At 39.8% G+C, this 24529-nt stretch overlaps 1 protein-coding gene across 2 annotated transcripts in view; it reads right to left on the bottom strand.

The window, feature by feature from the left end:
* Cd200l1 (CD200 molecule like 1) overlaps positions 1-19420 on the bottom strand; it is a 66997-nt gene extending 47577 nt beyond the window's left edge. For both annotated transcript variants that reach the window (XM_039088891.2, XM_039088892.2), the window contains exons 1-2: positions 19276-19420; positions 15317-15616 (exon numbers count right to left, since the gene is read on the bottom strand). In XM_039088891.2, coding sequence (XP_038944819.1) covers positions 15317-15616; positions 19276-19339 — 364 coding nt within the window. In that variant the 5' untranslated portion in view covers positions 19340-19420. The remainder of the gene's footprint in view (positions 1-15316; positions 15617-19275) is intronic.
* Positions 19421-24529: the final 5109 nt, after the last annotated feature.

The raw sequence follows: 24529 nt of genomic DNA, 5'->3' as shown, positions 1-24529 counted from the left end.
TGTCTGTATTCCCATTACTTGGTAGGCAATCCAAATTAATTGAAGTATGTGTGAAACAAAACCAGGTTATATAATTCCCAGACCAGTCTGGTCTACAGAACTAGATCCTGTCCCAATCAAATGACCCATTAAATCAAGCATAAATCTATAATAATATGCCATTATGAATACTCTAAGCAGGCAGTACTATGATTTAGAGTATTTGTTCTATGCCTGCAGACAGCAGTGGAAATGAATAAGATACGCGTATATACAATAGCAGACTTTCTCCCCTGAAGTAGGGTGAAAATACAGACACAAACAGAGGCATAGATACATCAGACATCATACATCAACTTCACAAAGAAGCAAGCCTAGGCTGTGGTGACAAGTGTAGGAAAATGGTCCACGGTAGAATGTAGTAATGACATGAGAAGGGGCAGAAGAGTGAAGCAAGCTCTGCAGTGCTAGTCCTGTTAATTAAAAACATGTCTAGGTTCTGTATAAGCACCAGTTCATATTCTCCATGTTCAATGAACTCTGTCTTCATCAATTGGGCGTTGATGTGAGTTTGAGGAGAGCAACCTCTAATCTTGCCATCAGCCTGGTTGTTAGGGATTTCCATGGGTCCTCTTTAGCCAAAAACTCAATTAGATATAATCCAAACCTTATACTGGAAGCTTGACTTGATGACCAGAAATGAGCAGTTGGATATCTATGTCCTCTGTTATTTAGTGATTTCATTTAAATCAACTTCTAATGTGGACATGTTAGAGAAAGCTTCTAGTGTATTAGGTTTATACCACCTCTCCAATGACTATTAATTTTAGCTGTGTCTACATACTGACCATGAATATGGGAGGAACCACTCCATAGTCTAAACCAAACAAAATAAAATGGAGAAGTTGAGCTGAGCACCAATAGTTATCTCTGTTTGCTTTCTGATGGTAGATGCAATATGACTAGAGTTCCATGTTGCTGATGCTGTTTTTTCTTCACTATTGTGTACCCTAGAACCATGAATTCAAATAGCATCTTCCTTCATTTTGCCCCTTTTATCATGTATTGTGTCACAGCAATGTGAAAAGTAACTCATACAGCTTCTAAGTTTAAAAATACAGGAAATACAGAAAACAATGAGAAGATCAAACCTAAGGATAATTGGTAGAGAAGAGTGTGAAGACTCCCAACTTAAAGAGCCAGTAAATATCTTCAACAACATTATAGAAGAAAATTTCCCTAACCTAAAGAGATGCCAATAAACACACAAGAATTCTACAGAACTCCAAAGAGATTGGACCAGAAAAGAAATTTCTCCCATCACATAGTAGTCAAAGCACCAAATGCACAAAAGTAAGAACATTAAAAGGAGTTAGGGAAGAAGATCAAGTTATATATAAAGGCAGACCTATCAGAATTACATCAGATTTTCACTAGAGACTCCAAAAGATGGAAGGTCCGGGGAAGATGTCATACAGACCCTAAGAGAACACAAATGCCAGCCAAGGCTACTATATCCAGCAAAACTCTCAATTAACATAGATGGAGAAACCAAGTTTACACAATACCTTTGTACAAATCCAGCCCTACAAAGGATAGTAGATGGAAAACTCTAACACACGGAAGGAAAATACACCCTAGAAAAAGCAAGAAAGTAACCTCCTTACAACCAAAAAGAATAGAGCCACACAAACATAATTCCACCTCTAACAACAAAAATAACAGGAAACAACAATCACTCTTCTTTAATATCTCTTAACATCAATAGGCACGATTCCCCAATAAAAAGACATAGGCTAACAGACGAGATACATAAAGAGGACCAAGCATTTTGCTGTATACGGAGAATATACCTCAGTGACTAAGACAGACACTACCTCAGAGTAAAAGGCTGGAAAACAACTTTGAAGCAAATGGTCACAAGCTGGAGTTGCAGTTCTAATATCGAATAAAATCAACTTTCAGCCAAAAGTTATCAAAAAAGATAAGGAAAGACACTTCATAGTCATCAAAGGAAACATCTACCAAGATGAACTCTCAATCCTAAATATCTATGCTTCAACTGCAAGGGCAACTACATTCATAAAGAAATCTTATTAAAGGTCAAAGCACACATTGCACCTCACACAATAATAGTAGCAGATTTCAACACCCACTCTCATCAATGGACAGATCATGGAAACAAAAATTAACAGACACATAGGGAAACTAACAGAAGTTATGAACCAAATGTATTTAACAGATATTTATAGAACATTTCATCTGAAAACAAAAGAATATACCGTCTTCTCAGAGCCTCATGGTACCTTCTCCAGAATTGACCCTATAATTTGTCACAAAACAGGCCTCAACAGATACCAGAAGATTAAAATAATCCTATGCATCCTATCAAATCACCACAGACTAAGGCTGGTCTTTAATAACAACAATAACAACAGAAATCCATATACACATGGAAGTTGAACAATGCTCTACTTAATGATAACTTGGTCAAGAAAGAAAGAAAGAAAGAAAGAAAGAAAGAAAGAAAGAAAGGAAGGAAGGAAGGAAGGAAGGAAGAACTAAACACTTTTTAGAATTTAATGAAAATGAAGGCACAACCAAACTTATGGAACACATTGAAAGCAGTGGTAAGAGGAAAACCCAGAGCTCTGAGTGCCTCCAAGAAGAAACAGTAGAGAGCATACATTTTGCAGCTTGACAGCACACCTAAAAACTCTAGGAGAAAAAGAAGCAAATGCACCCAAGAGGAATAGAAGGCAGAAATTAATCAAACTCAGAGCTGAAATCAACCAAGTAGAAACAAAAAGGACTATATAAAGAATCAACAAAATCAGAAGCTGAATCTTTGAGAAAATCAACAAGATAGATAAACCCTTAGCCAGATTAACCAGAGGGCACAGAGAATGTGTCCCAATTAACAAAACCAGAAATGTAAAGGAAGACATGAGGACAGAATCTGAGGAAATTCAAGAAATCACCAGATCCTACTACAAAAGCCTATATTCAACAAAACTGGAAAATCTTGAGGAAAGGACAATTTTCTAGACAGATACTAGGTACCAAAGTTAAATCGGGATCGCACAAACCATCTAAATAGTTCCATAACTCCTAAAGAAATAGAAGCAGTTATTACAAGTTTCCCAACTGAAAAAATCCCAGAACTAGATAGGTTTAATGCAGAATTCTATCAGACCTTTATAGAAGAACTAAAACCAATACTGTCCAAATCATTCGACAGAACAGAAACAGAAGGAACATTACCTAATTCCTTCTATGAAGCCACAATTACGCTTATACCTAAACCACACAAAGACCCAACAAAGAAAGAGAAATTCAGACCAATTTCCCTTATGAATACTGATGCAAAAATACTTCATAAAATCCTCACAAACTGATTCCAAGAACATACTAAAACAATCATCCATCATGATCAAGTAGGCTTCATTCCAGGGATGCAGGGATGATTCAATATATGGAAATCCACCAACTTAATCCACTATGTAAACAAATGCAAAGAAAAAAACCCACATGATCATTTTATTAGAAGCTCAGGAAGCATTTGGCAAAATTCAACACCCTTTCATGATAAATGTCTTGGAAAGAACAGGAATTCATACCCATACCTAAACATAGTAAAAGCAATATACAGCAAACCAGTAGCCAACATAAAACTAGACGGAGAGAAATTTGAAGCAATACACTAAAATCAGGGACTAGACAAGGCTGCCCACTCTCTCCCTACTTATTCAATATAGTAATCGAAGTCCTACCCAGAGCAATCAGAAAACAAAATGAGGTCAAAGGGATATAAATTGGAAAGGAAGAAGTCAAAATATCACTATTTGCCAGTGATATGATAGTATATTTAAGTGACCCCAAAAGTTCCACCAGAGAACTACTAAGCCTGATTAAAAAAAAAAAAAAAATCTCGACACAGGTCTTCCTGGTTGCTGCTGCTGCAGAGAGCCCGTGGGCAGCACCCCACTAGCGAACTTGAGCCTCCGGACCACGGGTAAGACCAACTTTTCTGCTGCAAGAAAGCTGCCTGGTGAGCTTGGGACACACGGAAGCAGAATTCCTCTAGGACCGGGCACGTTCTGTGTTTACCGGAAGTCCCACACCCGCGGATCCTGGCCCGCAGCAGCTCTCTGCTCCCAGACCCTGTGAGAGAGAGAGACCTCACCGCCTGGTCAGGTGGGCACTCCTGAGGCTGCAGAGCGGAAGAGACCACCAACACTGCTCACCCCTGCCCACATCCCTGGCCCAAGAGGAAACTGTATAAGGCCTCTGGGCTCCCGTGGGGGAGGGCCCAGGAGCGGCAGGACCCCTGCCTGAGACACTGCCTGAACCTGAAGGAAACAGACCGGATAAACATTTCTCTGCACCCAAATCCCGTGGGAGGGAGAGCTAAACCTTCAGAGAGGCAGACAAGCCTGGGAAACCAGAAGAGACTGCTCTCTGCACACACATCTTGGACGCCAGAGGAAAAAGCCAAAGACCATCTGGAACCCTGGTGCACTGAAGCTCCCAGAAGGGGCAGCACACGTCTTCCTGGTTGCTGCCGCTGCAGAGAGCCCGTGGGCAGCACCCCACGAGCGAACTTGAGCCTCAGGACCACAGGTAAGACCAACTTTTCTGCTGCAAGAAAGCTGCCTGGTGAACTCAAGACACAGGCCCACAGGAACAGCTGAAGACCTGTAGAGAGGAAAAACTACACGCCTGAAAGCAGAACACTCTGTCCCCATAACTGACTGAAAGAGAGGAAAACAGGTCTACAGCACTCCTGACACACAGGCTTATAGGACAGTCTAGCCACTGTCAGAAATAGCAGAACAAAGTAACACTAGAGATAATCTGATGGCGAGAGGCAAGCGCAGGAACCCAAGCAACAGAAACCAAGACTACATGGCACCATAGGAGCCCAATTCTCCCATCAAAACAAACATGGAATATCCAAACACACCAGAAAAGCAAGATCTAGTTTCAAAATCATTTTTGATCATGATGCTGGAGGACTTCAAGAAAGACGTGAAGAACTCCCTTAGAGAACAAGTAGAAGCCTACAGAGAGGAATCGCAAAAATGCCTGAAAGAATTCCAGGAAAACATAAATAAACAAGTAGAAGCCCATAGAGAGGAGACACAAAAAACCCTGAAAGAATTACAGGAAAACATAAATAAACAAGTAGAAGCCCATAGAGAGGAGACACAAAAAACCCTGAAAGAATTACAGGAAAACATAAATAAACAAGTAGAAGCCCACAGAGAGGAGACACAAAAATCCCTGAAAGAATTACAGGAAAACACAATCAAACAGTTGAAGGAATTAAAAATGGAAATAGAAGCAATCAAGAAAGAACACATGGAAACAACCCTGGATATAGAAAACCAAAAGAAGAGACAAGGAGCTGTAGATACAAGCTTCACCAACAGAATACAAGAGATGGAAGAGAGAATCTCAGGAGCAGAAGATTCCATAGAAATCATTGACTCAACTGTTAAAGATAATGTAAAGTGGAAAAAGCTACTGGTCCAAAACATACAGGAAATCCAGGACTCAATGAGAAGATCAAACCTAAGGATAATAGGTATAGAAGAGAGTGAAGACTCCCAGCTCAAAGGACCAGTAAATATCTTCAACAAAATCATAGAAGAAAACTTCCCTAACCTAAAAAAAGAGATACCCATAGGCATACAAGAAGCCTACAGAACTCCAAATAGATTGAACCAGAAAAGAAACACCTCCCGTCACATAATTGTCAAAACACCAAACGCACAAAATAAAGAAAGAATATTAAAAGCAGTAAGGGAAAAAGGTCAAGTAACATATAAAGGCAGACCTATCAGAATCACACCAGACTTCTCGCCAGAAACTATGAAGGCCAGAAGATCCTGGACTGATGTCATACAGACCCTAAGAGAACACAAATGCCAGCCCAGGTTACTGTATCCAGCAAAACTCTCAATTAACATTGATGGAGAAACCAAGATATTCCATGACAAAACCAAATTTACACAATATCTTTCTACAAATCCAGCACTACAAAGGATAATAAATGGTAAAGCCCAACATAAGGAGGCAAGCTATACCCTAGAAGAAGCAAGAAACTACTCGTCTTGGCAACAAAACAAAGGGAATGAAAACACACAAACATAACCTCACATCCAAATATGAATATAATGGGAAGCAATAATCACTATTGCTTAATATCTCTCAATATCAATGGCCTCAACTCTCCAATAAAAAGACATAGGTTAACAAACTGGATATGCAACGAGGACCCTGCATTCTGCTGCCTACAGGAAACACACCTCAGAGACAAAGACAGACACTACCTCAGAGTGAAAGGCTGGAAAACAACTTTCCAATCAAATGGTCAGAAGAAGCAAGCTGGAATAGCCATTCTAATATCAAATAAAATCAATTTCCAACTAAAAGTCATCAAAAAAGATAAGGAAGGACACTTCATATTCATCAAAGGAAAAATCCACCAAGATGAACTCTCAATCCTAAATATCTATGCCCCAAATACAAGGGCACCTACATAGGTAAAAGAAACCTTACTAAAGCTCAAAACACACATTGCACCTCACACAATAATAGTGGGAGATTTCAACACCCCACTCTCATCAATGGACAGATCATGGAAACAGAAATTAAACAGTGATGTCGACAGACTAAGAGAAGTCATGAACCAAATGGACTTATCGGGTATTTATAGAACATTCTATCCTAAAGCAAAAGGATATACCTTCTTCTCAGCTCCTCATGGTACTTTCTCAAAAATTGACCATATAATTGGTCAAAAAACGGGCCTCAACAGGTACAGAAAGATAGAAATAATCCCATAGTGCTATCAGACCACCACGGCCTAAAACTGGTCTTCAATAACAATAAGGGAAGAATGCCCACATATACTTGGAAATTGAACAATGCTCTACTCAATGATAACCTGGTCAAGGAAGAAATAAAGAAAGAAATTAAAAACTTTTTAGAAATTAATGAAAATGAAGGTACAACATACCCAAACTTATGGGACACAATGAAAGCTGTGCTAAGAGGAAAACTCATAGCGCTGAGTGCCTGCAGAAAGAAACAGGAAAGAGCATATGTCAGCAGCTTGACAGCACACCTAAAAGCTCTAGAACAAAAAGAAGCAAATACACCCAGGAGGAGTAGAAGGCAGGAAATAATCAAACGCAGAGCTGAAATTAACCAAGTACAAACAAAAAGGACCACAGAAAGAATCAACAGAACCAAAAGTTGGTTCTTTGAGAAAATCAACAAGATAGATAAACCCTTAGCCAGACTAACGAGAGGACACAGAGAGTGCGTCCAAATTCACAAAATCAGAAATGAAAAGGGAGACATAACTACAGATTCAGAGGAAATTCAAAAAATCATCAGATCTTACTATAAAAACCTATATACAACAAAACTTGAAAATCTTCAGGAAATGGACAATTTCCTAGACAGATACCAGGTATCGAAGTTAAATCAGGAACAGATAAACCAGTTAAACAACCCCATAACTCCTAAGGAAATAGAAGCAGTCATTAAAGGTCTCCCAACCAAAAGGAGCCCAGGTCCAGACGGGTTTAGTGCAGAATTCTATCAAACCTTCATAGAAGACCTCATACCAATATTATCCAAACTATTCCACAAAATTGAAACAGATGGAGCACTACCGAATTCCTTCTACGAAGCCACAATTACTCTTATACCTAAACCACACAAAGACACAACAAAGAAAGAGAACTTCAGACCAATTTCCCTTATGAATATTGACGCAAAAATACTCAACAAAATTCTGGCAAACCGAATTCAAGAGCACATCAAAACAATCATCCACCATGATCAAGTAGGCTTCATCCCAGGCATGCAGGGATGGTTTAATATATGGAAAACCATCAACGTGATCCATTATATAAACAAACTGAAAGAACGGAACCACATGATCATTTCATTAGATGCTGAGAAAGCATTTGACAAAATTCAACACCCCTTCATGATAAAAGTCCTGGAAAGAATAGGAATTCAAGGCCCATACCTAAACATAGCAAAAGCCATATACAGCAAACCAGTTGCTAACATTAAAATAAATGGAGAGAAACTTGAAGCAATCCCACTAAAATCAGGGACTAGACAAGGCTGCCCACTCTCTCCCTACTTATTCAATATAGTTCTTGAAGTTCTAGCCAGAGCAATCAGACAACAAAAGGAGATCAAGGGGATACAGATCGGAAAAGAAGAGGTCAAAATATCACTATTTGCAGATGACATGATAGTATATTTAAGTGATCCCAAAAGTTCCACCAGAGAACTACTAAAGCTGATAAACAACTTCAGCAAAGTGGCTGGGTATAAAATTAACTCAAATAAATCAGTTGCCTTCCTCTATACAAAAGAGAAACAAGCCGAGAAAGAAATTAGGGAAACGACACCCTTCATAATAGACCCAAATTATATAAAGTACCTCGGTGTGACTTTAACCAAGCAAGTAAAAGATCTGTACAATAAGAACTTCAAGACACTGAAGAAAGAAATTGAAGAAGACCTCAGAAGATGGAAAGATCTCCCATGCTCATCGATTGGCAGGATTAATATAGTAAAAATGGCCATTTTACCAAAAGCACTCTACAGATTCAATGCAATCCCCATCAAAATACCAATCCAATTCTTCAAAGAGTTAGACAGAACAATTTGCAAATTCATCTGGAATAACAAAAAACCCAGGATAGCTAAAGCTATCCTCAACAATAAAAGGACTTCAGGGGGAATCACTATCCCTGAACTCAAGCAGTATTACAGAGCAATAGTGATAAAAACTGCATGGTATTGGTACAGAGACAGACAGATAGACCAATGGAATAGAATTGAAGTCCCAGAAATGAACCCACACACCTATGGTCACTTGATTTTTGACAAAGGAGCCAAAACCATCCAATGGAAAAAAGATAGCATTTTCAGCAAATGGTGCTGGTTCAACTGGAGGGCAACATGTAGAAGAATGCAGATCGATCCATCCTTATCACCCTGTACAAAGCTTAAGTCCAAGTGGATCAAGGACCTCCACATCAAACCAGACACACTCAAACTAATAGAAGAAAAACTAGGGAAGCATCTGGAACACATGGGCCCTGGAAAAAATTTCCTGAACAAAACACCAATGGCTTATGCTCTAAGATCAAGAATCGACAAATGGGATCTCATAAAACTGCAAAGCTTCTGTAAGGCAAAGGACACTGTGGTTAGGACAAAACGGCAACCAACAGATTGGGAAAAGATCTTTACCAATCCTACAACAGATAGAGGCCTTATATCCAAAATATTCAAAGAACTCAAGAAGTTAGACCGCAGGGAAACAAATAACCCTATTAAAAAATGGGGTTCAGAGCTAAACAAAGAATTCACAGCTGAGGAATGCCGAATGGCTGAGAAACACCTAAAGAAATGTTCAACATCTTTAGTCATAAGGGAAATGCAAATCAAAACAACCCTGAGATTTCACCTCACACCAGTGAGAATGGCTAAGATCAAAAACTCAGGTGACAGCAAATGCTGGCGAGGATGTGGAGAAAGAGGAACACTCCTCCATTGTTGGTGGGATTGCAGACTGGTAAAACCATTCTGGAAATCAGTCTGGAGGTTCCTCAGAAAATTGGACATTGAACTGCCTGAGGATCCAGCTATACCTCTCTTGGGCATATACCCAAAAGATGCCTCAACATATAAAAGAGACACGTGCTCCACTATGTTCATCGCAGCCTTATTTATAATAGCCAGAAAATGGAAAGAACCCAGATGCCCTTCAACAGAGGAATGGATACAGAAAATGTGGTACATCTACACAATGGAGTATTACTCAGCTATCAAAAACAACGACTTTATGAAATTCGTAGGCAAATGGTTGGAACTGGAAAATATCATCCTGAGTGAGCTAACCCAATCACAGAAAGACATACATGGTATGCACTCATTGATAAGTGGCTATTAGCCCAAATGCTTGAATTACCCTAGTTCCCTAGAACAAACGAAACTGAAGACGGATGATCAAAATGTGAATGCTTCACTCCTTCTTTAAATGAGGAAAAAGAATACCCTTGGCAGGGAAGGGAGAGGCAAAGATTAAAACAGCGACTGAAGGAACACCCATTCAGAGCCTGCCCCACATGTGGCCCATACATTTAGAGCCACCCAATTAGACAAGATGGATGAAGCAAAGAAGTGCAGACCGACAGGAGCCGGATGTAGATTGCTCCTGAGAGACACAGCCAGAATACAGCAAATACAGAGGTGAGTGCCAGCAGCAAACCACTGAACTGAGAATAGGACCCCGTTGAAGGAATCAGAGAAAGAACTGGAAGAGCTTGAAGGGGCTCGAGACCCCATATGTACAACAATGCCAAGCAACCAGAGCTTCCAGGGACTAAGCCACTACCTAAAGACTATACATGGACTGACCCTGGACTCTGACCCCATAGGTAGCAATGAATATCTAGTAAGAGCACCAGTGGAAGGGGAAGCCCTGGGTCCTGCTAAGACTGAACCCCCAGTGATCTAGACTATGGGGGGAGGGCGGCAATGTGGGAGGGTTGGGAGGGGAACACCCATAAGGAAGGGGAGGGGGGAGGGGGATGTTTGCCCGGAAACCGGGAAAGGGAATAACACTTGAAATGTAAATAAGAAATACTCAAGTTAATAAAAAAAAATCTCAGCAAAGTGGCTGGGCATAAAATTAACTCAAACAAATCAGCAGCCTTCCTCTACTCAAAGGATAAACATTCTGAGAAAGAAATGAGGGAAATGACACCTTCACAATAGTCACAAATAACATAAAATACCTCAATGTGACTCTAACCAAGCAAGTGAAAGATCTGTATGACAATAACTTCAAGTCTCTGAAGAAAGAAATTGAAGAATATGGTAAGATCTCCCATGCTCATAGATGGCCAGGATTAATATAGTTGCAATGGCCACCTTGCCAAAAGCAATCTACAGATTCAATTCAATCCCCATCAAAATTACAACTCAATTTTTCATAGACTTAGAAAGAGCAATATGCAAAGTCATTTGGAATAACAAAGAACCCAGGATAGCAAACACTATCCTCAAAAATAAAAACACTTCTGTCCCTGTCCTCAAGCGATATTACAGAGCAATAGTGATAAAAATTGAATGATATTGGTACAGAGATAGGCAGATAGATTGGTGCAATAAAATTGAAGACCCAGAAATGAACCCACGCACCTCTGGTTACTTGACCTTTGACAAAGAAGCTAAAACCGTCCAGTGGGAAAAAAGACAGCATTTTCAACAAATGGTGCTGATTTAACTGGTGATCAGTATGTAGAAGAAAGCCAATCAATTCATTTTTATAGCCCTGTACAAAGCTCAAGTCCAAGTGGTTCAAGGACCTCCACAGAAAACCAAATACACTCAAATAGAAGAAAAAGTGGTGAAGAGCCTTGAACACATGGGTACAGGGGAAATTTTCCTGAACAAAACACCAATCGCTTACACTCTAAGATCAATAATCAACAAATGGGACCTCATAAAACTGCAAAGCTCCTGTAAGGCAAAGGACACCATCATTAGGACAAAATGGCAAAGAACAGATTGGGGAAAGATCTTTACCAATTCTACATCAGACAGAGGGCTAATATCCAAAATATACAAAGAACTCAGGAAGTTAGACTCCAGAGAGCCAAATAACCCTGCTAAGAATGGGATACAGACCTAAACAAAGAATTCTCAGCTGAGGAATATCGAACGGTTGAGAAGTACCTAAAGAAATGTTCAATATCCTTTGTCATCAAGGAAAAGTAAATCAAAACAACCCTGAGATTCCACCTCACACCAGTCAGAATGGCTAAGATCAAAAACTCAGGTGACAACAGATGCTGGTGAGGATGTGGAGAAAGAGGAACACTCCTCCATTGTTGGTGGGATGGCAAAGTGGTACAACCACTCTGGAAATTACTCTGGAGGTTCCTCAAAAAATTAGATGCACTACCTGAGGACCCACTTATACATCTCTTCTACATATACACCAATAATGCTGCAACATACAAGAAAGACACATGCTTCACTACGTTCATAGCAGTTTTTCTTTATATTAGCCAGAAACGGGAAGAATTCAGATACCCTTCAACAGAGGAATGGATACAGAAAATGTGGTACATCTACACAATGCAGTACACTCAGCTATCAAAAACAATGACCCCATGAAATTCTTAGGCAAATAGATGGAACTAGAAAATATCATCCTGAGTGACATAACCCAGTCACAAAAACCACACATGGTATGCACTCACTGATAAGTGGATATTACTCAAAAGCTCGAAATAGGCAAGATATAATCCACAGAACACATGAAGCTCAAGAAGGGCAACCGAAGTGCAGATGGCTCAGCGTTTCTTAGAAAGGGAAACAAAATACTCATAGGAGGAGATAAGGAGACAAAGTTTGGAGCAGAGACTGAAGGAATGGACATTCAGAGCCTTGTCCCAACTGGTGATCCAGCCCATATACACACAGAATATATAGACAATATTGCTGATGGCAAGAAGTGCTGATGTAGCTGTCTCCTGAGAGGCTCAGCCAGAGCATGACAAATGCAGAGGCGAATGCTAGCAGCAAACTATTGAACTGAGAATGGGGTCCCCCATTGGAGGAGATAGAGAAAGGATTGAAGTAGCTGAAGTGGCTTACAACTCCATAAAAACAATACCAACCAACCAGAGCTCCCAAAGACTCCACCACTACCCAAAGAGTACACATGTACAGATCCATGGGTCCAGCTGCATATGTAGCAGAGGTTGGCCTGTTGAGCACCAATGGGTGGAGAACACCTTGGTCCTGCCAAGGCTGGACCCTCCAGTGTAGGGGAATGTCTGGGGGCAACAGGAAGAGGGGTGGTTGGGGAGGGGGAATACCCTTATAGAAGAAGTGGAGGGGGATGTGATAGGGGGCTTAGGCTGGGAAACTGGGAAAGGGAATAACATTTGAAATGTAAATAAAAAATATCCAATGAAGAAAAATTTAAAAAATAAAAAAAATAGCCAAAAAAAAGAAAGAAAAGAAAAGAAAAAAAGGAAAAGAGCCCTGTGGGATGTTCTATAAAAGCTTGAGAAGAGTGCAAACGATGGAGGTCTGGCTAGTGAAATTTCAGAGGGAAGATTAAAGAATCTGTTTAGCTGGAACTGAAGAATCTATTGTGATTAACAAGATGCCAGAACTATTAAAGCAAGCCTTTGCATTACTGTAACTATTGATGCTGGTTAGCGAGAGCTAAGAAATTATCAGTGATTAAGAAGAGACCAGCATCATTGAGGTGAAATCTTCTGGGAAGTGTTTTTTGGGAGTTGTGAGATAGCTAAGGCTGTGTACCTCATGCAGAGCTGGACATGGTAATGTGTAAGAGTCACCCAGGTGGTACTGGTTTTGAAGGCCAGAAGGGGTCATGAAGAGTCACCGAGGCTCAGCACTGTGAGAGGCCATGGAAGGCCATTGTTGAAGGTGCAGCCTCAGTTGCTATTGATGGCCGAGGACTGAAGGGGTCATGCAAAGGAGCTGAGGCTTAGCACCATGAAGAGAGCCCTTGAGAGGCTATTGGTGAAGCCTGGTTGCAGTGGCAAACAACAGTGTTTTGGAGATGCAGGTACCATGAGGTGACCACCAAGAACAGCAGCAGCAGCGTAGAACAGGCAGCTAGAAGACAAGGTGTGTGCTACAAAGGGCAGAGCTGGAGAAGTGGCCCAAGCTCTTGGAGGAGTCCGGAAGATTGTGGGTGGATCCCAGATATTGGATGGTTAGAGTTTGATTCTTATTTTGATTATGACTGTGCTCTGATATTTTTCTCACTTGAAGAAAGGAAGTATTTTCGTGGAGCCAACAGACTTTGAATTGAAAAAAAGACTTTGAATTTTAAAAGAGATTGGATATTTTAAAGGGATGGAAATTTTAATATTTAAGAATTTGTAAAGACTGTGGAATTTAGATGAATAAGTAAGTAATGGTAGGGGCTTAATAGTGATGTGTTTGTGTGCCAAGTTGACAAGGGGTCAATTGTATTGGCTGGTTTTGTGTGACAACTTGACACAAGCTGGAGTTATCACAGAAAAAGGAGCCTCCCTTGAGGAAATGCCTCCATGAGATCCAGCTGTAAGGCATTTTCTCAATTAGTGATGGGGGGCACCTGGTTTGTGACACCATCCCTGGGCTGGTAGTCTTGGGTTCTACAAGAAAGCAAGGTAGGGGATGTAAGTCAGTAAGTAACATCCCTTCATGGTCTCTGCTTCCTGACCTGCTTGAGTTTCAGTTCTGACTTCCTTTGGTGATGAACAGCAATGTGGAAATGTAAGCTGAATAAACCCCTTCCTTCCCAACTTGATTCTTAATATATATTAATATTATATATATATATAATGTGATAAAAATTAGCTATTGGCAAGCCCCAAATAAAGGAAAACAGAAACAAAAAGTATTAATGACAGAATTTGTGTGTATACATACATATATATATTAATGATATTATATTATATTTATTATATTATAGGAAAAGAGCAGCATACAGGGTTAGGTAAAAACTGTCAAGATTGTTTAATTTAGTATTTGTTTTTTTTGCTTGTTTGTTTATTTGCTTTTTGGAGACAGGGTCTAACTATAGAGGTTTTGCTCCTGGTATATTCATTCCAGGCTGGCTCTGAATTTACATAGATCCCTGTGCTTCTACCTCCAGGTGCTACCATACCAGCCCTCATTCTATGATTCCTTAATCATGTGTGTACATTGTATTGGTTTACTTCTTCAAAATTAGTTGATTTACACAAATACTCGTCATGATGGATTTTTTAAAAAGATATTTATCTCTCCTCTCATGTGTGTATATGTCAGCACATGTATCTACATGTGTAAGTGAATGCCTGAAAACTTACCTGTGTGTGTATATGTGTGTGCATATCTATGCTTCTGTAAGTTCAAGTGCATATGAAAGTTCATGCTTACTGTATGCATGTGGTTGTGTAATTTATGTGCTATGAAAGTGAAATATCAACCAGAGGAACGGTCTGAATTGTGTTTTTGTCATCATTATTTTAATTTAGAGACTTTCACTGAGAGCAGAGGGTCACTGATTAGTCTAGGCTGTCTAAGCAATAAGCCCCAGGGACTGGCCTGCCCCTGCATCCCCAGCACTGAGATTCCAAGGACACACACCTCCGCTTGGCTTTTCATGAATTTGGAGTCATGCTTTCATGACAAGAGTTTTATAGACTCAGCTGTTTTCCCAGCACCAACAGTCTCCTTTAATTCCACCGTTATTTTTACTTACCTCCTTTATTTCCTGGCAGAGGGACTATCATCTCTTCGTATCTCACAGGGTGAGTCATGGACACAGCCAAATCCCGGACACTCAAGATCCTCGCAGTTTTCAAAGAGTTGTTGTAGGTTTTAGTGACAGCCACTGTGGCATTGGGGTTCTGAGCAAGGTACTCTTGTGCTGGGTGTACTGTGACTTGTGATGGGTAAATGGAGATTCCAGAGGCAGGCTTTCCCACAGCAGAACAATGAAGGTTATGAAGATCTTCAGAGCTAGGCACAGACTGGAGTTCAGTTACTTGTTCAGATACAGCTGAGGCAAAGAGAGGGAAACAAAAGCAAGTCATACCAAATTCTCTCCTGTGAGAGCATGGAATTTACCCCAATTTCTATATGACACACAAATGCTGAAAACACATCCCTGTCTGATAACTCCTCACATATATCATTAAACTTCCAGTACCTTTTCCTCTGTCCACTGCCTGCTCTTTTAACACATCTATAAATTATATTATACACATCCTCAGCACTTCATAATTACAGAGGCATAATGTGGAACTCTAATGCTCTCACTAGTACTGAGATACCCTGCTAGCTTGAACCCTAACTTCCACAGTTTCTACCTTTCTCTGTTCTTGACTGATGTCTCTTTCTTTTCCCATGCCTTCATCCTGGAATAGTAACAACACTCAAATACTTTTCCTGCGTTTTCCTTCCATTTAATGGAAGCCAGTACAGCATAATGTAAAGAGATGATGTTAGGTGAGAGACAGTGCTGCCAGGGCACAACCGTCCATTGGCCTCCATTGCTTTTGTCCTGTCTAAGTAACTTGAACTAATCACCATCAGTGTTTTATTACCTAACTTTCTTTCTCTGGACAGTGGCCTTAAAAACTATAACTCTACAATGTCTACCCCGCATTATGGGACCCTTGAGGAAGATGTTATATACTTAAAATGTTAAGCCAGGTTCCATGGCTGCCTTGTGGAAAAGTGTTAAACAGACACCTGCAGCAGGATCCATCGTCAAATGTCACTCCTTGGATGTCAAACCTGTCATGAAGGAGGCACTGGGTTCCAGAATCTTGCACTGAAGCCTGTTTACATATGGTGGGAAAATCTTTTCTCCATATCTATGACTGTAAGTGCCAATATTGTGAGGCAAAGAGCCTTGGATTTTCTGCCAGATAATTGATTTGCTCAACATTTGCTAGACTTGTGAAGTTTCAGAAGATGGTCACCTTTCCTCCCAGGACAGTCTCTCTCTCCCTCCCTCCCTCTCCCTCTCCCTCTCCCTCTCCCTCTCCCTCTCCCTCTCCTTCTCCCTCTCCCTCTCCCTCTCCCTCTCCCTCTACCTCTCTCATTTTGGATTTTATTTGTGACATTCCAAATGTCATCTCCTAACCAGCACAGCCATTTCTTAATTGTCCTTTATCCTCTGTGAAGATTCTGAAAATGAGATCCATTGTTAAGAGATATAGATATATAGTCACATACTTCTGCAGAGTATTCTAAAAAAACTCTCTGCCTTAGGATTAGCAATTTATTTGCTTCTTATGCTCAGTAAAACATCCAGATAACCCAATTAAAAATAGGGTTCAGAGCTAAACAGAGAATTTTAAATATAGGAATCCCAAATGGACAAAAACCATTTAAAGCAATGTTCAACATCCTTAGTCATTAGGGAAATGAAAATCAAAATGACTCTGAGATTCCATCTTTTATATCTATCAGAATAGCCAAGATCATAAACTCAAGTGACAGTGCATGCTGGCAAGGTTGTGTAACAAGGGGAACTCTACTTCATGGCTGATGGATGGGCAAACTGTACAACCACTTTGGAAAACAATTTGGTGGTTTCTCAGAAAGTTCTACCTCAAGAGCAACTACACCACTTCTGAGCACATACTCAAAAGATGTCCCACTGAACCACAAGCACATTTGCTCAACTATATTTATTGAAGCTTTATTTGTAATCGCTATAAATTTGACATTTTGAGATTTAATGAATTCCTCTAAATTACCTCTAAAAATTTGATTAAATCTATCAAGAAATTTAAAAAAAACAGAAATGAATAGATCCCAAGTGGTCATCTATTTTTTTTAAGTCAACAACAGATAAAATAAACCCATAGTATAGGGAGATATGCTATAGAGAGTAAAAGGAAAGACGTCTGGATTCTGCTGTGGAACGCTGTCCATCTTCCTTAGTCTCTGCTTTATTTAAATACGAAAATTAAAAAAACAACCATGGGACTGGAAAGATGGCTCAGCAGTTAAGAACACTGACTGCTCTTCCAGAAGTCTTGAGTTTAATTCCTAGCAACCACATGGTGGCTCACAACCATCTCTAATAGGATACGATGTCCTCTTCTGGTATGTCTGAAGAGAGCAACAGTGTACTCATGTGCATAAAATAAATCTTAAAAAAAAAGAAAAAAATAACCTACACACCTTGATCCATTTTAGGACATAAGCTTTTCCCTCATTTCATCTTCACAATCAAATTACAAGCAATTTTGTATCAAATACTTTAAAAATCAATATAGTGAATCTAAACTGTATAAAAGTATCAGGGACCTTTCAAATGCATGAGGCAACTTTATTGTGAGAGAAACCCTGTGCTTATCAGTTCTGTGCTCATGTTTTACTTGGTCTAATTTTTAAGACTGAGGTCTCCTGGAAATTCTTTCTTTTCCTGCACCATATCATTTTTAATTTAAAAAAAAATAGGTGTAACGTTACCAGCTCCATAGCTTTGAATAAAATGAGAACACAAGGTCATCTGACAGTTATATGTCACCAGAAACATTGCAATTTCCATATGTAGTTTGTTCCTTGCACTCAGGAAAGGACTGAACAGTACACATGAAAACCCAAACAAGCAAAAATAAATAAGTAAATAAGTAAATAAATATCTGAGCTGTCCATCACTGATTACCCAACAGTTTCCGAACTGTCTAGCCCCTCATCATCACTTGCTCCCAGATTCTCTTTCCCTTTATAGTCTGAGCTATTTCATGACAGAAGTCTTCCTCATCAAACATAGTCAATTCTAATTTATTATTTATTGATACTAAAGAGTGAACTCCAGACATTATCCAGGCTAAGCAGAAGCTTTGTCCCTAAACCTCAGTTTCTCTTTTCAGTTTAGCATAGTTTTTGTTTTCTCTCCTCAATTATTTTTTAAACATGTAATCCTGATTTTTAATTATGCTTGTGATGGGGATGTGTGCCCAGGGATCCACAGAGGATGCAAGAGATCTTTCGATCTTTTCACCTGAGTTTAAGGTGCTTTTGAGCATTTTGATGTAGGTGCTTGGGACAGATCTTGGGTTCTCTTACAGAGTGCCATGTGCTCCTAACTCTTATCTACTGAGCTACTTCTCAAGACGCCTCACCTGAATTCTTCAAGAAACTAGTTATTGTTTAACCTGAAGAAAACAGAAAATTACTATGACAACGTTTGTTGAATTCTTACAAAAGCTCGGCTTGTAATCATGGAGAATTCCATAAAGCACATTTTTTTTAGGCTGGTCTATATAATAAAAATGTCTTAATACATACAAAAAGGTTTTTAACATTACATGGTCTGCATACTTGATTTTGAAAACAGGGTATAATTCAAAGACAAGGGATTCTGTGAAGAGATGCTTTGGATCTAGCTTGTCTTTTGCCTTTATCCTTCCATCAAGGAGATAAAGAGGAAATCATCTAATTTGAGCAAGTTGTACACACCTCAGAATCTGTATTCCTGCCTTTGTTCTCATCATTCTATCCTCTATAGTCACTGTTTCAAGTATGTTCACATTACATGATTTGCTAGCTGTGTGATTTTATAGGTATATGGTTAGCAAACTGAAACTAGCATACATCCTCTTTACCTACTGGAGCAAAAGTAAATGTCCTGTGACCTAATATTTATTCGCCACTCACTTCCAGCTAAACATACATAAAAGAAAATACACTTACCTGATTCTTGTGCACAGAGAGGAAGCATTAAGAGATGGGTGACGCAAAGAAGTGAAAAATCCATTGAATCTGATGATGAAGGTCTTTTTCTAACAGTTACAGTATCGTGTTTCCCAGCTAAGCTTCCAAATGAGGCTGAAGTTCATGCCCCACACCAGATGGTTATTCATTAACAAGATTATTTGCCTATTATAATTGTTTTAGTGATGAAGGGAAGTGGGCCCAGATCATTCATTGTGGGTTTTTTTCTTCATCTTTATTAAATTGGGTATTTATTTACATTTCAATTGTAACTCCCTTTCCCAGTTTCCAGACCAACATCCCCCTAACCCCTCCCTCTCCCCTTCTATATGAGTGTTCCCTTCCCCATCCTCCCACCATTACCACCCTCCCCACAAGAATCCCGTTCACTGGGGGGGTCCAGCCTTGGCAGGACCAAGGGCTTCCCCTTCCACTGGTGCCCTTACTAGGCTATTAATTGCTACCTATGCAGTTGGAACCCAGGGTCAGTTCATGTATAGTCTTTGGGTAGTGGCTTTGTCCCTGGAAGCTCTGGTTGGTTGGCATTGTTGTTCATATGGGGTCTCAAGCCCCTTCAAGCTCTTTCAGTCCTTTCTCTGAATCCTTCAACGGGGGTCGCGTTCTCAGTTCAGTGGTTTTCTGCTCTCATTCGCCTCTGTATTTGCAGTATTCTGCCAGCCCATTCATTTGTAATGGTTGCATTCTTAGCCTAGCATGCCTTATGAAGCAAACCAGTAACCAGAATCCTTCTGTGGCTTCTACACCAGCTCCTGCCTCCAGGTTTCTTCACTGTATAAGTTCCTGCCCTCATTGCTTTGACAGTGAACTGTTACACAGAACTGTGAGGAAGATAAACCTCCCTCCCCCCCGGCCAAGTTGCATCTGCACATAGTATTTCATCACAGCAAAGTAACACTAGTAATACCTAGTAACACCTCCTTCCTCATTTGAAAACAGTCTGTGAACGTATGGTGTTGTACATCTTTAACCTCAGCCCCCAGGAGGTAAAAAGTCAGAAATGTGTCTTGAGACTCAGGATAGTAAATGGCTACCTGAAGAGTTTCAGATACTCAGAATGACACAGTGTATTAATTTAAGAGGAAAAGAGGAAGGGAAGAGAGAGGAGGTATTGGAGTGAGAAAGAGGAAGGGAAAATTATGCACATACAGTGTTCATGATGTGAAATTTTTTGAAAAATGAATTTTTTTTTTCGGAGCTGGGGACCGAACCCAGGGCCTTGCACTTCCTAGGTAAGCGCTCTACCACTGAGCTAAATCCCCAGCGAAAAAAGAATTTTAATTTATATTCTATTGCAAAAGTTTTTTAATTTCCTGGGTTTCCTACCCTTTAGTTTTTTCCACAGGTTTCCTACCTTCCAGATTTTTTTTCATAAACGTATGATCCAGAGGTGATGTGGGGGGGTTCTGCTATGATATAATTCAGAGGTCTTTGTATTGGGGACAGAGAATTAAATAAGACCCAGAAAAGCAGTAGTGAAATGGTACATGTATGAATTGAATAGTAATGCAGAAATTATACCTACAGACAGAAAAATGGGTCAAGCTCATATGGGATCCAAGAACCATGAGTTCTTTCCTGGGGTTCCTATTTTGAATCTAGGAAATCAGGAGCTAAGAGAAAGATATGAAATGGATTCTTATCTTGAGTGACAGATAGGCTATTAAGTTCACATAAGCTTCATCATAAAATAGGGAACAGGGTTTAGATACTATTCTTGTAAACAGTTTAAGATATTAAAGAAAGCTCTACAGCACCTGTTATCAAATATTTGTTCATCTGAGTGGGACATATGTGATCCTGTTTTACTACAATCTATAGATGTTGAGGCACTATATAAGGGAAAAAAGTTTTCTTATACACAGTCCTAGTTAGGGTTTCCTTGCTCTGAAGAGATACTGTGATCAAGGCCAATGTTATAAATGAAAACATTTAATTGAGGTTGGCTTATAGTTTCAGAGGCTTAGTCTGTTATCATTATGGTGGGAAGCATGGCAGTGACCAGGCTGACATGGTACTGGAGACCATGGTGCTGGAGGAGCTGAGAATTATACATCCCGATACACAGGTAAAAAAAGGCAAAAACCATTCCACTGGGATTGGCTTGAGCATATATAAGATCTTATAGCCCGCCTCCACAGAGAAAAACTTCCTCTAACAAGGCCATACCTACCCCACAAGGCCACACATCCTACTAATGTCACTCCCTATGGGCCAAGCATTCAAACACAGAACTCTATGGCAATCCTACCTTTTCAAACCATGATGCTCATTTATTCCAATGAACAATTCTATTCCCATTAGGACAACTTCTCATATTTCTACCCCTATGGGAAGTTTGTGTTCAGCCACATCCTGGTAGGAAAGATTTTTAAAAGATAACCTCATCTGAAATTCTCAGAAAGTATCCAGAAACAAATCGTCAAGGACTTATTAAAGGTCGTATATGTTCAGACCCTGAGCCTGATTTGTTGATAGTTTAACACAAAATTGGAGAGGATTTGTTTCTTTTTTTAGTATTCTTCATATCAAATTGTGCTGAAACTCTTCATGCTGAGCTAGAGAGGGGTCCAACAAGATTCCAGGATAAGAATGTTCTTTCCCAGAGGGAACAGAGGGCACTAGGTGGGTTCCTCTTGTGTCAGGAATGTGGGCAGAAGTAGTTGTCTCCTCTGAGCTCTCAGGATTGTTTGCACTTCTCCCCACAGAGTTCTTAACACTCAATAGTTCTTCTAGCTCAAAGTTCTAAAGTCCTCCCACAGTTCAAGCATATCCCAGAGAAACATTTCTGTTTAAAAATAGATACTGAAATCAATTAAGGACAGAAAGAGTCCAAATCATTTTTTAACTGAATCTTTGGTGTAGTGAGCCATATTGGATTTGGGCCTGGCCGTTTTGTGACTGCATAGCTCAAGGTGGCTACGTGACTCTGGGCTGCATGGCCACAGAGGTTCAACCTTGAAATGACTGCCATACAGACATGAGATTGTTGAACTAAAGCCTCTCCCAGGAAGACCCTGGGAGCAATGACAGGATGTTTCAGCCTCAGCAAAACACCGGATGTCCCTGAGCAGATTCCTGAGAAGGGTTTGACCTTTTCAAAGAACATGTCCCCGGAAGACTGTTGCCTCTTTGTTATAGGAGGATATCTTGCAGTGTAGTGATTCACCTTATATCCTTGGGCATTTCCCAAACTCCCCCACCCTAAGCTTCACTTCCTGCTTCTATTCCTGCCTCAGAGCTTTAAATGCTGTACATTTCTCTCAATAAACGAGACCTTGACAACAGAATCTTGCTTGGTCTCCTTCTCTCGCCCCCCATTTAGGCCCAAGGGTAGCGCCCCTTCGGGACCCTGAATAACTGGGTGCCCGCTGGCGGGGACACTTTGTATTGTTTTTTATTTGATTGTTTCTATCTTATTGCTTTCAGTTCTTAGTTGATTATTTCTTGCCATCTTCTCCTGTTGCGTGTATTTGCTTCCTTTTGTTCTAGAGCTTTCAGATGCGCTGTTAAATTGCTAGTATGAGATCTTCCTGTTTTTTATGAAGGTACTTAGTGCTATGAACTCTCCTCTTAGCACTGCTTTCATTGGGTCCCATATGTTTGTGTATGCTGTGCATTCATTTTCATTGAATTCTAAAATTCTCTAATTTATGACCCAGTGGTCATTGAGTAGCAAGCCGTTCAGTTTCCATGTGTTTGTAGGTTTTCTGTTGTTTCTTTTGTTGAAGTCCACTTCTAATCTTTGGTGGTTTGATAAGATACAGTGGGTTGTTTCAGTTTTCTTGTATCTGGTAAGACTGGTTCGTTAGTGAGGATTTGATCAAATTTGGCTAAGGTTCAGTAAGGTGCTGAGAAGAAGGTATATTCTTTTGTGTCTGGGTTAAATGTTCTGTAGATATCTGTTATGTTCATTTGAGTCATAACATCTGTTAGCTCCATTATTTCTGTGTTTAGTTCTGTCTGTATGATGAGTCCATTGGTGAGATTTGGGTGTTGAAGTCTCCCACTTTTAATGTGTGTAGTTCAATAAGCAATTTAAACTCTAGCAATGTTTCTTTTTCAAACTTGCATTTGGGGCATAGATATTCAGAACTGATATGTCATTTTGGTGCATTTTTCGTTTGATGAGTATGAAATGTCCATTCCCATCTCTTTTGTTTAATTTTGGTTGGATGTCTATTTTGTTAGATGTTAGAATGACTACACTAGCTTGTCTCTTGGGTCCATTGGCTTGGAGCACTTCTAATCAGGGGCATATCCTCCTTGTCCTGTTAACTGTCAATCTCCCCTAACTTTGGTCAGTGGGCTAGAAGGGAGGTTGAAGTGTTTAAGAACCCTTACTAAAGTAGGATTTGAAAAATCTAAGCCTTCAATGGACAGTATAGTTCACCATTTCCCAAGGAGCAAGAAGATCAGTCCCCCCATGTCTCCAGTTACTCCTTACTTCATAGTTCACAAACTGCTGGGTTTCTCTAGTCTTCCATTTCCCTACCCCTTACACAATTGCTTCTTTCTCTCCCATTGCTCTACCATCTACGTATTCACTTCCTGAGTGCTGGGGTCAGGCCACAATGTTGTCCTGTCACATCCCACTTCATCCAGAATGGAAGGGACCTGTCTGTACACAGGCCACTACTTATGTTTATTTTTAATGCCACTTTAAAAGTGTTTCCAAATATAGAGCTTAGCATAATACTCTCTAACTCTCATAATCATACCTTCAGATCTCCATTCCTTTAATATTTAATATTTCATACATGTGAAGTTTAATAGACTATTTGGTACTTATTTATGTTTTTGCATATGCTACAGCCTTCTTTTGATTCACTTTTCCATTTATTACAATATTCCATTCAAAAATATTCTATTAGTCTTGATGAAATATATGTTCTTTGGATTGTATGCTTACTCATATCGTCTTTCATTCTCTTGTTGTATAACTCATCTCTGAATCTAGGACTAAGACTTTAGTAGATTTAAAGAAAAACAATATCCAGTAAAGTATCATTTAACTGCCAATGATATGACAACAAGTACATAGCAAAGTTCACCATAAAATAGTAAGTAGATGTATTCTAGTGAAAATATTAAAGGTAACTGAATATAATGGGTTACAGACACACGCACACACACACACACACACACACACACGTACACACACATTTATTATCATGTGTTTATGAAATCCATTATTGGTGGCACCAATATGAAA

The sequence above is a fragment of the Rattus norvegicus genome, chromosome 11, assembly GCF_036323735.1.
Source record: "Rattus norvegicus strain BN/NHsdMcwi chromosome 11, GRCr8, whole genome shotgun sequence".
In the NCBI taxonomy this organism is placed as follows: Eukaryota; Metazoa; Chordata; class Mammalia; order Rodentia; family Muridae; genus Rattus; species Rattus norvegicus.
Note: the sequence above shows the minus strand (reverse complement) of the source record. Positions and strands in the feature narration are given on the sequence as shown.